The following is a 13,991-nucleotide window of genomic DNA, read 5'->3' as shown; positions in this document are numbered from 1 at the left end:
CAGAATCAGTTATCGAATCACTCACCCGTAGTTACTGTTATTATTGTATCCACGCAGTATTATCTACACGGTATATACAGAATCTCGGATACTCCGTCCGTGTCATCTGTTGCAATGAGTGTTTCAGGACTTTACGTAGTGGGCGGAAGTGTTTCATATCCACAGAGTGTACAGTATCTATGGTGTGTGTGTGTGTGTGTGCATGTGCGTGTATGTGCGTGTGTGTGCGTGTGTGCGTGTGTGTGCGTGTGTGTGTGTGTGTGTGTGTGCGTGTGCGTGTGTGCGTGTCAAATAGCAGTTCAGTATACCTATAGCCAGTGGAACCCTTCTAAACAGACACCTTTGGGGAGCAATGTTTGGCCATTATACAGAGGTGGCCTTTGTTGAGGGGCTGTTTTGTACACACACCTATAATAAAGTGTAAGAGAGCTCAGTACTCTTGCTTGGTGCAAGTTTAGGCTTACCCCTATAATAATTATGGTTTTGAACTCCACTGTACTCAGGAACACCCACAAACATGTACTGCTTCTGACAATCTGAACCACCTCCCCAGGATTAAATGCCTTATTTTGTGTTTGCGTGTGTGTGTGTGTGTGTGCGTGCGTGCGTGGGAGATTGGATAAATTGTGGGTGCATACCTGTCCGCTGAGACCTTGCTGACTCATAATTATAATTTAAAAAATTCAAACAGGAAGATGACTGATATATAATTATACACAATTATCATATGTTATTTGTAAATGTAGCGCAGTCCATCAAAATTGGTTTAAATTTTGTCTTATGCTGTGTCTTATATGCATCAGCTTGTTTTTTTTTTATAAATGGACGGATGTCTCTGTGTGGTATAAGTAAATGTTGGTATAATGAGTCACACCTAAGCTTAATTATAAATTTCTCTGGAGATAATCGTTGGAAAAATGTAAATTTACGCCATAATACAATTAAGATAATTATGGTGATTATGAAAATCAGGTTATCTTTTTTAATTAAAAATTTAAAGAATATACTGAAACTTTGGAAGCATTTTATCAAAGAGACCCATAATACCCCCTGACTCATAATACAGGTATCTACCTTACCTTTCATTTTTTCATAGGGACTAAAGTAATTTTATTCAATTTGAAGCCGTGTCTGCTTGTAGTTATGTTTAATTCAGTGTCCCTTATTCGGAGACTTCTTATCGGAGTATTATGATGTTGTTACTGTGTTTCCTATGTAATTTATATGAGTACGTATACATTGCGCACAGATCCAGTTCACCCTGCTGCTAATGCCCAATTGACCACAAATTTAAGGTGAACGTCTGAAAACTCTCTGGTAACAATTCATGTTAAAGTACATGATTTCTTGTCACTCTTGTGTTATGTATAATGCTAAAGCATGCAGTGATTGTCATTCACCACACTCTCACAGTGGCTATACATTTACCTGAGGTTGTGTCTTGAGTTAATTCAGAAACTGGAACACCCTAAACTGAAGGTGAGTCCATACAAATTACCGTATAGATCGTATCTTAATTTTAAGCGCATGCTCAACTACAAGTGTTTGTATTCAAGTTTATATGCATTTCCAAGGAAATTAGTGAAATTTTAGAAGTAGTTCAGCTAGCTAGCTAACTTATACAGTGTATGGTAGCTATAATTATAGCTACTGGAAAGACTCTTCGGGCACACTCTGTTGTTGAAAGATTGTGATACTTAATTGGATGAGGTGGACTGACCATTTTTGTTCCGGTTTCTGGTAAATATAGATGTAATTAGGGTTGCCTGCTTGCCTATAGCTCGCTCACTTTCCAATGCACCTAGCTAGCGAGTCATTAATTACTCGTCACAGGGACATCCGGTTACTAGGTGCATATAATATATAAGGTTCAAAAATGACTGCATGCGTTTGATGAAGTAATACTTATTTTATCTAGCCTATAGAGCTTGCACTTTCATTATAGGTCAAACTGAAAGATTAAGCGTAGTTGAAATTAATATATATAAAGACAGAACCATTGGGGCAAGTTAATTGTGTCGTCGCACCAACTTGATTAGTAAAACCAGGAGTGTATGAAGACCAACTGTAGCAGTTGTAGTGTAAACCAGGTTTCGGTACAAGTATGTCATACCACGTCACTATCAGATTCTTAAGTGGGTGCGTATAGCCTCCTTCGCAGCTTCTGTTCTTTGTCACACAGGTCAATAAGATAAAATAATTATGGTAACAATTGGAGGAACAAAGAAAGAAAGAACGAACCGTCCAAGAAAAAGGAGAGCCTGCCTCGCTAAGTCGCGTGACGGTGGCACAGTGAAAATGAGCATGGGCTTTCAGTAATATGGGCGGATCCTGACAGGCAACAAAGCCATACGATGCCTACGCATTGCAGACTCACTTAATTAAGCTGTAGCCAGAATCAAGTCTGGAGATATATACATAGACGAGGGCTTACCTAGCATAGTAAAGACTAAAGATCTATCCCTGAGGCTTGAGTTATTATTATTATTAATCGAGCAGTAGTCTAGATATACAGTGTATTTGTGAGAATAAGGTTGTGACCTCATGAGTACTGACAGACTAAACCCCTGGAGTAGCTGACTGACATACTAATTGTGTGCATGAGACAGTTTCCACAGGGGCACGAGCACAATGTCGAATGTTCACTTATATATACTAAGAGTGCATGAGTGCACTCCTGTCAATACATGTAATAGATTGTATAGATCGATAGGGTCCAGTCAATTCCATAGTCGTGCAATCCTATTGTAGTACTTTTAGAGGTTCTGCTCTTTTGGGGAAATTTCTGACAGTAGAACTAGCTCTAGTGGATGCGGAAATAATACCTGCAGGTAAGCATTCAGGTCTACATTGTCTGGTAGATATTTAAGACACTCGACTAGGAACGTTAATCGAACGTGAGGTCTTGAAGCTCAAACAATAGAGATAGTGGGAGCATATTGAGTTTGATAAGGCGAGTCTTGTAGTCTGTAGTTTTGCTGTAGTTCTGCTGTAATTATCCGAGGATGAAATTGGTTGTCCTTGCCCTTCTAGTTTGGATAGTGTGATTTTACCAGGGCAATCTATAGCTTCTTCTTCTTAATTTATATGACTTGGACTAAAACATTCCTTCTGAAGGGATCTGTAGGATTTTTGGCATGTCAGAAGTATTGCTGTGAGTTGTCCAGGATCTGGGATAGGTTTCTTCTTTGCCCAGGTCCTTTTTAACAAGGGCTAATTATCAGATACAGTAGTACTCTAGGTTAATTATGATATCAGCATACACACGTTGTGGTTTGTACCTCCAGCCCACATTTAATTTTATTCATGGCTAACAGTTTACACAACTACAGTGGTTTGCAGAACAGTTGTCATACTCAGATAGGCAGTAGGCGGTGGCTCTTAAGTGTGTTGTGGTTTTGTGGTCTTTTCACACATGTATAGACCTTTTACTCATGATCAATCATGACAGCCCCTTTAAAAAAGTTTTTCCCCATGAACTGTATGTTGAGCTGTAAAACCTTTAATGAATATGGTGTAGCCACCGCCTACTGCCTATCTGAGTATGACAACTGTTCTGCAAACCACTGTACAAGTGTTAGTGACGAATTCAGTCCGAGATGTAGAATGGAATGTGGTGGGAGTCGCATACTCCTCTTCATACACTCCTGTATGTATATATAGCTAGCAATCAGTGGTATATATAATTATACTCACCTGTTTGGTTACAATTTAGAATTTAGAGCACCACTGTACCTACACAGCAAAATGACTTCGACATGACTGATGTGAGCTACTTAGATCTATATAATTATACATAATTATACTTGCATAGCCGTTATAGCATAATACTTATCATGCACTTTACAGTCTACACATTAGCCTACGCATTAGCCTGAGATAATGAGAACCTAATATCTATAGTGACGTATAAATTTAAATTCCTACAATGATCGGATTCTGTTCATGCATTTCAAACAGATTACTGACAGTTGTGGATTCCAAAGACCATGCATATGCTTTGTACTATAGCTTAAGCTCACACGATAATACTGATTTTGTTAAGTGCACGGGGAGCTGGAGTTTACACTAATTGATGATCAGCATGGGGAGATATTTTTAGGGGGGGTGCTGCACACTAATCCCTTTAACCCTAACCCTAACCCTAACCTTAACCCTATACAACACCGTCCATAACTATTCATTTGTGTTCAAGCTCTGCACCACAACACTCGAGCTCAGAGTTTTTCTGATGAAGTGTCTGCCTGGTGAGAACCACCTCCTCCTTCCTTCAGCTGCAAGTAGTCCTAAAAAATGCATTTCATTAAGACAAGCACATCATTCATTTTTTGTGAATCCCCAATCGGTTTCCGATAATAAAATCTTTCAAATAATTGTTTGGATTGTACTAATTATAGCGGGTGTATGGTGTCATTTGTGTCAAAACACCATGTGTAATTATAAAAACTGCTCTTCACTACGGTCTCCCGATTTACTGAATTGGGCTTATAGCTTTATACTAATCGATTTTTCGATTTATTGCGCTGTTTGTGACATTTATGTGCGGCGCAGTTTAGGGCACTGTTTGTGATGCTTTAAAGCGTCAACAACAAAGGGTAAAGAGTTAAGGCAGCAGTAAAACATAGCGTGAGGACATTGTAAATCTGGACACTAATCTAAACTTAGAATGACCTCGCAATATAGTCACACCGATTTTTATTGGCTTTATTTCCGATTGTTTCTGTTTAGTGGTCCTATACACATGTGTCGTACCTCCTCTGGGTACAAACCAGAGGTTGGGCAGCTTGATTAATTAAAACACTTGACTAGCTGACTCAGCATTAAAAAACCTAGGCCTACACGTAAACGAAATGTAATTAAAGTGTTCAATCGAGCCTAATTGCTCCTCATGTCGTACCTCCTCTGGGTACAAACATAGACTCACAAGCTGTCACTGTTGCACGGCAACAGTGAGCGGCTTGCGAGTCTATAGCTAGTACAAACACAGCACTATCGCAGAGCCAGGGGACTAGAGTATATAGAATACACAGAACGACAGACGGACAGACTACTACTATAGGGGAGTTCTGAAAGCATTGTGTGGGGTAAGCCTTTAATAGCGAAGTTGTATAATAAATGTATAGTGAGAGGTAACATGAGTAATGTTGAAAACTAAAGGATAGTGTGCCTCGATCTGCTCTCTTTATTATGACTTGGTTGCTAAAAAATTAATACTTATTAGTTTTACTATAATTATCATTTCTACAAATTATTATTTCATAAATTTTACAGCAACAATTATTATGTAACACATGCAAAGCAACATAATTATTGTTTAGACAATTTCTCATGCCCACTATAATTATATACCGGGGTAGCTAATCTAATACATTATAATGTTCTCGACAATGTGTATCTGCATATTCTCTTCAAGCAGTTATTGTCGGCCTCATTGAGGAAATGACATCGTTTCCCAGATTACTATTGATGTAGTCAATGTCGTACTTTCCCACTTTCAGAGTGAGGCTTTTCCCTTCGTAGTTGACCTTATCGTACACTGACCATTCGCCAAAGGTGACCTCAATAGAAGAAACAACGTCATTAAAATCTAGCAGAGTAAAGCTTGGAATATCTTCGTACAACTTCAGGCTTTTCCCTTTGAAACTGGTAGCATCGTACAGGATTATCTCAGCAGGTCTAGCAGAGGAAATTACGTCACTTCCAATTTTCTCCAAGATAAATCCGAAGTCGTACTTCCCAACTCCCAGAGTGAGCCTATACCCTTCGTAGTTGACGGACTCGTAGACAGTCCACACACCACTCTCAACCTCAATGGAGGAGGCTTTGTTGTCGAAGCCGAGAGGAGTGAAGTTAGGGGTAGCTTTAGAAAGAGGAAGAACTTTCCCCTGAAAATAGCCAGTGTCGTACAAGATAAGTTTAGGTATCTTTCTGCAAGGGAAGAGGGAATCATAGTTACAATGGATTTATGTGAGAACAGTACATGCACACGATGCCTAATAAATACTTAAACTTCCGTCTCACTTCTCTTCAGTGCTACACACGGCATTGTACATCTACTGCTAGTATACATGCATGTATACAGTACTATTTAAACATTACAGTATGCCTTTTAATTTAATTACTAATCATGTATTAGCATTGAAAATATAGTGCTCACCTCAGTCCCACAGAAGAGATGACATCGTTTCCAAGAGTCTTGGTGATGTAGTCAATGTCGTACTTTCCGACATTCAGATCGAGTCTTGCTCCTTGGTAGTCGCAATGCGTGTACACTGACCATTCACCAAAGGTGACCTCAATAGAGGAGATAATATTGTTAAAACCCAACGAAATAAGGCTCTGAGCATCGTACAACTTCAGAGTTTTACCTTTGAAACCGGCAGCATCGTACAGGGTTATCTCAGCAGGTCTAGCAGAGGATATGACATTACTTCCAATTGTCTCCGCGATAAAGTTGAAATCGTACTTTCCAACTCCCAGAGTGAGCCTGTACCCTTCGTAGTTGACGGACTCATATATAGTCCACACACCACTCTTGACTTCAATGGAGGAGGCTTTGTTGTCGAAGCCGAGAGGAATTAAGTTGGAGGCAGCTTTGGTGAGGGAAAGGGTTTTTCCTTGGAATTGGCGTGCGTCGTATAGGATAAGTGTGGGCATTTTTCTGTAAGGGGAAGAGGTATATTCACAAAAACAATAAAAGTACTTTAACATGCCACATTCTTTTAGATATAATTATGGTTTTTACTACTGTTTCAAACAGATACAATTGAAAGTATATTGTGCTCATTGCAATAATTATGTTCACCTCAGTCTCACGGAAGAGATGACATCATTTCCCAGATTCTTGGTGATGTAGTCAATGTCGTACTTTCCGACATTCAGATCGAGTCTTGCTCCTTGGTAGTCGACGTGATTGTACACTGACCATTGACCAAAGGTCACCTCAATAGAGGAGACACAGTTGTTTAAATCGAGCGGAATCAAGCTCTGAGTATCATCGTACAACTTCAGGACTTTCCCGCAGAGGAAATTATGTCACTTCCTAGGTTGTTAACGATGTACTCCAGGTCATACTTTCCCACCCTTAGAGTGAGGCTGCTCCCTTCGTAGTTGACAGCCTCGTAGATAGTCCACACACCACTCTTGACCTCAATGGAGGAGGATTTATTGTTGAAGCCGAGAGGAAAAAAGTTGGAGGTAGCTTCGGTAAGGGGAAGGGTTTTTCCCTGGAATTGGGTCGCCTCGTACAGGATAAGTTTAGGCATCACTCTGCAAGAGAAAAAGGGAATTACACTATAGTAATTATTGAACACGAATTATCAATTTGCGAACAGTCAAAACAATTTAGCTCTATAATTGAATACATGTCATGCAATAATGATTATAATAATAACAATAATAATGCTTGGAATGATCATTAAACTTATACTCACATTGAAGCTTGACAGAGATTAAGCGACTGTTAATTTGTTTCTTGATGATATTTCAGAGCAACTGTCTGAGTTGGCCTAACTGTTCTTTTTTATACTGCTCAACTTTAATTTGCTGCATAATTATTATGGAAGCAAAATATTTTGATTAATCCCAAGTGGTGTAGAAGAACTAATTAGAAAATGATATTATATAAGACTAAGGTCCATAGAGTGTTGTATCCTGTGTAGTCTAATTATAAGTGTAGTTAAGATACTTTGATCTAACTGTGGTGGATTCATATAGTTGCAATTGTATCCTCAATTCCTGTAAAGTCTAATTATTAGTCTAGAAGATGCTTTGATAGTCTATATTATAGGATGCTTTGATGAATCTGCATTATGCCAGCATGTGTAGAAAGAACTGATTAGAATGATATCATGTATTATGACTGAATCTAAGTGCATTCACTTGTTTGATGGTGTGTAAAGGAAATTAGTCTTTTTGATTAGTTCTTTAATACATTTGTAGTTAGATCACCCTGGACAATGTTGTGACTGTTGTCCCAATCATCATGCAGAGTCATAAGTGGCTATACTATTATAAATATTATGACAGCCTCTTTAGTATATAGTAGACACTCGCTATTCCGGCTCTCTGAAGTATACGGCCACGTGCACCTCGATATATAGGCAAGGATTGCTAGCTATAGATGTTTACTGCACAAAACTCACCCTGATGTACAGCCACTTGTTATTCCGTATACTGGCCAGTGCTGGCTGCCCCAAACTAGGTTTTCATTTATTACGGCTGGATACGACGTTTTGGGTGTGGTTTGGCAGATTACACTTAAATAGAGAGCAGAATGATTCATTATTCATTATCCTTCATTATCCTCGAGACAAGAACTGCAAATTAGTCATTAGATTCGAGGTAAGGTTACCGTAGCTATTTCCTGAAATACAACCACCTCGCTATTCACCGGATTAACGAGAGTCTACTGTTACTGTAGTGTTCGATTTTGAGAACTGGGAACGAAGCTACTACTATATGATAGCCCTAAACCATTTTTATAGACATTATAATTATATGACTGATTAAAACGTTTGTGTGTGGTGTATACAATTATAGAGAGTATAATTATGATGATGTTGTTCAATAAACACATTAACAATTGTGATTTGCAAATCGCAATAAAAAAACTGAGGACATGCAGCTATACTGTTAAATACAAGTATAGGGCCTTCACAAAAAAACAAAGGTCTATTGTAGGAGACAATGGCCTCAGCTCTACACAAAAGAACAATTCATACAGGAAATAATTAAGAGCGAATTATACATTCCTATAACAAAAATTGCCCAACTAATTAGTAAACAGAATAAGTATAAGTGTCAAGTTCTAACAGCCAACTCCCTTATCTGGGGGGGGGGGGGAGGCAATGGAGAATTCATAAGTCCACATAATGTTTTAATTTATGACATTGCACCTTCTCGACTTAAACCTGGATTTCTTTTGTGCAATGTCTTGTATATATAGTCCAATCTTCCCGGCCTGCATGCAACAATTAACATGTGACTCTGTAAACACCTATAATGATTTTAGCTATAACTGTTGGCTATTATACTGGAATCATATATAAGATTAAGAAGGGAGAGGAATGGGAAACGGAGCACGTGCGCACAATCACTTCTGTGCAATGCCAAAAGTTGATCCGTGTTTCGCCTCTAGACCCAGCGAGAAATGTTATTACTATCATTCACAGCTCCCCACTGGGACTCTTAGTCCAGAGGAGGCTGTAACCACTTGACCTTGGCTAATTAAGGTCACTAATTGGATTTATCCAAACTTCTCTTGCAGACTACTTCAAGCCTAGTTTTTAGTGTCTGTAAGTAAAAAAAAAGTATAATTTCCTTTACACACTATCAAACAATTAATAATGAATGCACTTAGATCCAGTCATAATACATGATATCATTCTAATCAGTTCTTTCTACACATGCTGGCATAATGCAGATTCATCAAAGCATCCTATATAGACTATAGAGGATACAACACTTATGAATCCACCAGTACAGTAATAGATTCATCAAAGCATCTTCTAGACTAATAATTAGACTTTACAGGAATTGAGGATACAATTGCAACTATATGAATCCACCACAGTTAGATCAAAGTATCTTAACTATACTTATAATTAGACTACACAGGATACAACACTCTATATGGACCTTAGTCTTATATGATATCATTTTCTCTTCTACACTATATGGGATTAATCAAAATATTTTGCTTCCTGGAACAAATAATAATAATTATGCAGCAATAATTATAATTATGAGATTATGCAACAAATTAAGTTGAGCAGTATAAAAGAGAACATGCAGTTAGGCCAACTCAGACAGTTGCTCTGAAATATCATCAAGGAACAAATTAACAATCGCTTAATCTCTGTCAAGCTTCAATATGTGAGTATAAGTTTAATGATCATTCCAAGCATTATTCTTCTTATTATAATATTTATTTTATGCATTCAATTAGAGCTAAATTGTTCCGACTGTTCGCGAATTGATAATTAATTTTGTGTTCAATAATTACTATAGTGTAATTCCCTTTTTCTCTTGCAGAATGCATGATGCCTATAAACTTATCCTGTACGAGGCGACCCAATTTCAGGGAAGAACCCTTCCCCTTACCGAAGCACCTCCAACTTCTTTCCTCTCGGCTTCAGATAATCCTGTATGATGCTGGCGGTTTCAAGGGAAAAGTCCTGAAGTTGTACGATGATACTCAGAGCTTGATTCCGCTAGATTTAAACAACTGTGTCTCCTCTATTGAGGTCACCTTTGGTCAATGGTCAGTGTACAATCACGTCGACTACCAAGGAGCAAGACTCGATCTGAATGTTGGAAAGTACGACATAAACTACATCACCAAGAATCTGGGGAAAGATGTCATCTCTTCCATGGGACTGAGGTGAACATAATTATTGCCATGAGAACACTGTTTGAAAACAGTAGTAAAAACCATAATTATATCTAAAAGAATGTGGCATGTTAAAGTACACTTTTTATTGTTTTTGTGAATATTCCTCTTCCCCTTACAGAAAAATGCCCACACTTATCCTGTACAACGCACGCCAATTCCAAGGAAAAACCCTTTCCCTCACCAAAACTGCCTCCAACTTAATTCCTCTCGGCTTCGACAATAAAGCCTCCTCCATTGAAGTCAAGAGTGGTGTGTGGACTATATACGAGTCCGTCAACTACGAAGGGTACAGGCTCACTCTGGGAGTTGGAAAGTACGATTTCAGCTTTATCTCGGAGAGAATTAGAAGTAATGTCATATCCTCTGCTAGACCTGCTGAGATAACCCTGTATGATGCTGCTGGTTTCAAAGGGAAAACTCTGAAGTTGTATGATGCTCAGAGCCTTATTTCATTGGGTTTTAACAATAATTATTGTCTCCTCTATTAAGGTCACCTTTGGTGAATGGTCAGTGTACACGCACTGCGATTACCAAGGAGCAAGACTCGATCTGAATGTCGGAAAGTACGACTTTCACTACATCACCAAGACTCTTGGAAACGATGTCATCTCTTCCGTGGGACTGAGGTGAGCACTATACTAATACGTAATCATGCTGTAATGTTTAAATAGTACTATCAGGGTGTCATACAGGATTTTGAAGTAGAGGGGGGAAATGAGAAAAGTAATCAGAAAATGTTGCTAAAAAAAGGTCAACTGTTATTTCAATGCCCAGGTATGGACACTCAGTCATAATTGAAAGGGGGGGGGGAATTGGAGCTAGGGGGGGATATCCCCCTTCCCCCCTGTATGACACCTTGACTATATATACATGTATACTAGCAGTAGATGTACAATGCCGTGTGTAGTGAAGGTATAGAGATAGTGAGATGGAAGTTTAAGTATTATTAGGCATTGTGCATGTGCATGTACTGTTCTCACATAAATCCATTGTAATTATGATTCCCTCTTCCCTTGCAGAAAGATACCTAAACTTATCTTGTACGACACTGGCTATTTTCAGGGGAAAGTTCTTCCTCTTTCTAAAGCTACCCCTAACTTCACTCCTCTCGGCTTCGACAACAAAGCCTCCTCCATTGAGGTTGAGAGTGGTGTGTGGACTGTCTATGAGTCCGTCAACTACGAAGGGTACAGGCTCACTCTGGGAGTTGGGAAGTACGACTTCGGATTTATCTCGGAGAAAATTGGAAGTGACGTAATTTCCTCTGCTAGACCTGCTGAGATAATCCTGTACGATGCTGGCAGTTTCAAAGGGAAAAGCCTGAAGTTGTACGAAGATATTTCGAGCTTTATTCCGCTAGATTTCAATAACATTGTTTCTTCTATTGAGGTCACCTTTGGCGAATGATTAGTGTATGATAAAGTCAACTACGAAGGGAAAAGCCTCACTCTGAAAGTGGGAAAGTACGACATTGGCTACATCAATAGTAATCTGGGAAACGATATCATTTTCTCAATGAGGCCGACAGTAACTGCCTGAAGAGAACATGCAGATACACATTGTCGAGAACGTTATAATGTATTAGATTAGCTTATCCGGTATATAATTATAGTGGGCATGAATTTGTCTGAACAACGTTGCTTTGCATGTGTTATATGATAATTGTTGCTGTAAAATTTATGAATTCCAAGAAAAATAATAATTTGTAGAAATTTAATTATGGTGAAAATAATTTTTTAGCAACCAAGTCATAATAAAGAGAGCAGATCGAGGCACATTATCCTTTAGTTTTCAACATTACTCATGTTACCTCTCACTACGTTTAATAGACAACTTCGCTATTAATTATAAAGGCTCGCCCCACACAATGCTTTCAGAACTCCCCTATAGTAGTAGTCCATCTGTCTGCCTGTCGTTCTGTGTATTCTATATACTCCAGTCTCCTGGCTCTGCAATAGTGCTGTGTTTGTACTAGCTATATAGACTCGCAAGCCGCTCACTGTTGCCGTGCAACAGTGCATGAGCGGCTTGCGAGTTTATGTTTTTACCCAGAGGAGGTACGACATGAGGAGCAATTAGGCTGGATTGAACCGACTTTAATTACATTCTGTTCACGTGTAGGCCTAGGTTTTTTAATGCTGAGTCGGCTAGTCAAGTGTTTTAATTAATCAAGCCTAATTGCTTCTACATGTCGTACCTCCTCTGGTTTGTACCCAGAGGAGGTACGACACGTGTGTATATAGGACCACTAAACAGGAACGGCACTAAACAGAAACAACCGGAAATGAAGCCAATAAATGGGCGTGGCTATTGCGAGGTCATTCTAAGTTTAGATTGGTGTCCAGGTTTACAATGTCCTCACGCTGTGTTTTACTGCACAGCCTTAACCCTTTACCTGCGCTGTTGACGCTTTAAAGCATCACAAACTGCACTAAACTGTGTGGCACATAAATGTCACAAACAGCGCAATAAATCGAAAAACCGATTTAGTAAAGCTATAAGCCCAATTCAGTAAATCGGGAGACCGTAGTGAAGAGCATTTTCATGTACCTTTAACATGCAGTTTTTACACATGGTGTTTGACACAAATGACACCATACACCCGCTATAATTATGATAAATTACCAAACAATTATTTGAAGGATGTTATTATCGGAAACCAATTATGGGTTCACAAAAAATGAATAATGTGCTTGTCTTAATGAAATGCATTTTTTAGGACTACTTGCAGCTGAAGAAGGAGGAGGTGGTTCTCACCAGGCAGACGCTTCATCAGAAAAACTCTGAGCTCGAGTGTTGTGGTGCAGAGCTTGAACACAAATGAATAGTTACGGACGTGTTGTATAAGGTTAGGGTTAGGGTTAGGGTTAGGGTTAGTGTGCAGCACCCCCGCCCCTAAAAATATCTCCCCATGCTGATCATGACTTAACTCCCGAACCACATGCACTAATTAGTGTAAACTCCAGCTCCCCGTGCACTTAACAAAATCAATGGAACAGTATTATCGTGTGAGCTATAAGCTAGTACAAAGTATAATGTGCATGGTCTTTGGAATCCACAACTGTCAGTTTATACAACTGAAATGCATGAATAGAACCCGATCATTGTAGGAATTTAAATTTATACGACACTATAGATATTAGGTTCTCATTATCTCAGGCTAATGCGTAGGCTGTAAAGTGCATGATAAGTATTATGCTATAACGGCTATGCAAGTATAATTATGTATGTATAAGTATAGCTCACATCAGTCATGTCGAAGTCATTTTGCTGTGTAGGTACAGTGGTGCTCTAAATTCTAAATTGTAACCAAACAGGTGAGTATAATTATATACCACTGATTGCTAGCTATATATACATACATGAGTGTATGAAGAGGAGTATGCGACTCCCACGCACATTCCATTCTACATCTCGGACTGAATTTGTCACTAACAATTGTAGTTGTGTAAACTGTTAACCATGAATAAAATTAAATGTGGGCTGGAGGTACAAACCACACGTGTGTATGCTGATATTATAATTAACCACTACACCTACGCACCCTAGCCTCCTCCTTCGCAGCCTCTCCTTTTTCTGTTCTTTGTCACACAGG

The 13,991-nt window shown here is 38.9% G+C and overlaps 2 protein-coding genes across 2 annotated transcripts; one reads left to right on the top strand and one right to left on the bottom strand.

Annotated features, from left to right (window-relative positions):
• Positions 1–5,147: 5,147 nt before the first annotated feature.
• On the bottom strand, positions 5,148–7,265 carry LOC135337247 (beta/gamma crystallin domain-containing protein 1-like). Its single transcript, XM_064533141.1, has 4 exons — positions 7,083–7,265; positions 6,806–7,005; positions 6,158–6,661; positions 5,148–5,928 (listed from the first exon to the last, which is right to left on the bottom strand). The coding sequence occupies exons 1-4, from the start codon at positions 7,263–7,265 to the stop codon at positions 5,409–5,411; spliced, it is 1,407 nt and encodes a 468-aa protein (XP_064389211.1). The 3' UTR covers positions 5,148–5,408.
• A 3,421-nt stretch (positions 7,266–10,686) lies between these two features.
• Positions 10,687–12,104, top strand: LOC135336780 (gamma-crystallin-4-like). Its single transcript, XM_064532636.1, has 2 exons — positions 10,687–11,022; positions 11,416–12,104. The coding sequence occupies exons 1-2, from the start codon at positions 10,826–10,828 to the stop codon at positions 11,801–11,803; spliced, it is 585 nt and encodes a 194-aa protein (XP_064388706.1). The 5' UTR covers positions 10,687–10,825; the 3' UTR covers positions 11,804–12,104.
• The last annotated feature ends 1,887 nt before the right edge of the window (positions 12,105–13,991 follow it).

This window comes from Halichondria panicea, chromosome 6 (genome assembly GCF_963675165.1).
Source record: "Halichondria panicea chromosome 6, odHalPani1.1, whole genome shotgun sequence".
Lineage (NCBI taxonomy): Eukaryota > Metazoa > Porifera > Demospongiae > Suberitida > Halichondriidae > Halichondria > Halichondria panicea.
The sequence above is the reverse complement of the archived record's forward strand: the minus strand, read 5'-3'. Positions and strand labels throughout refer to the sequence as shown.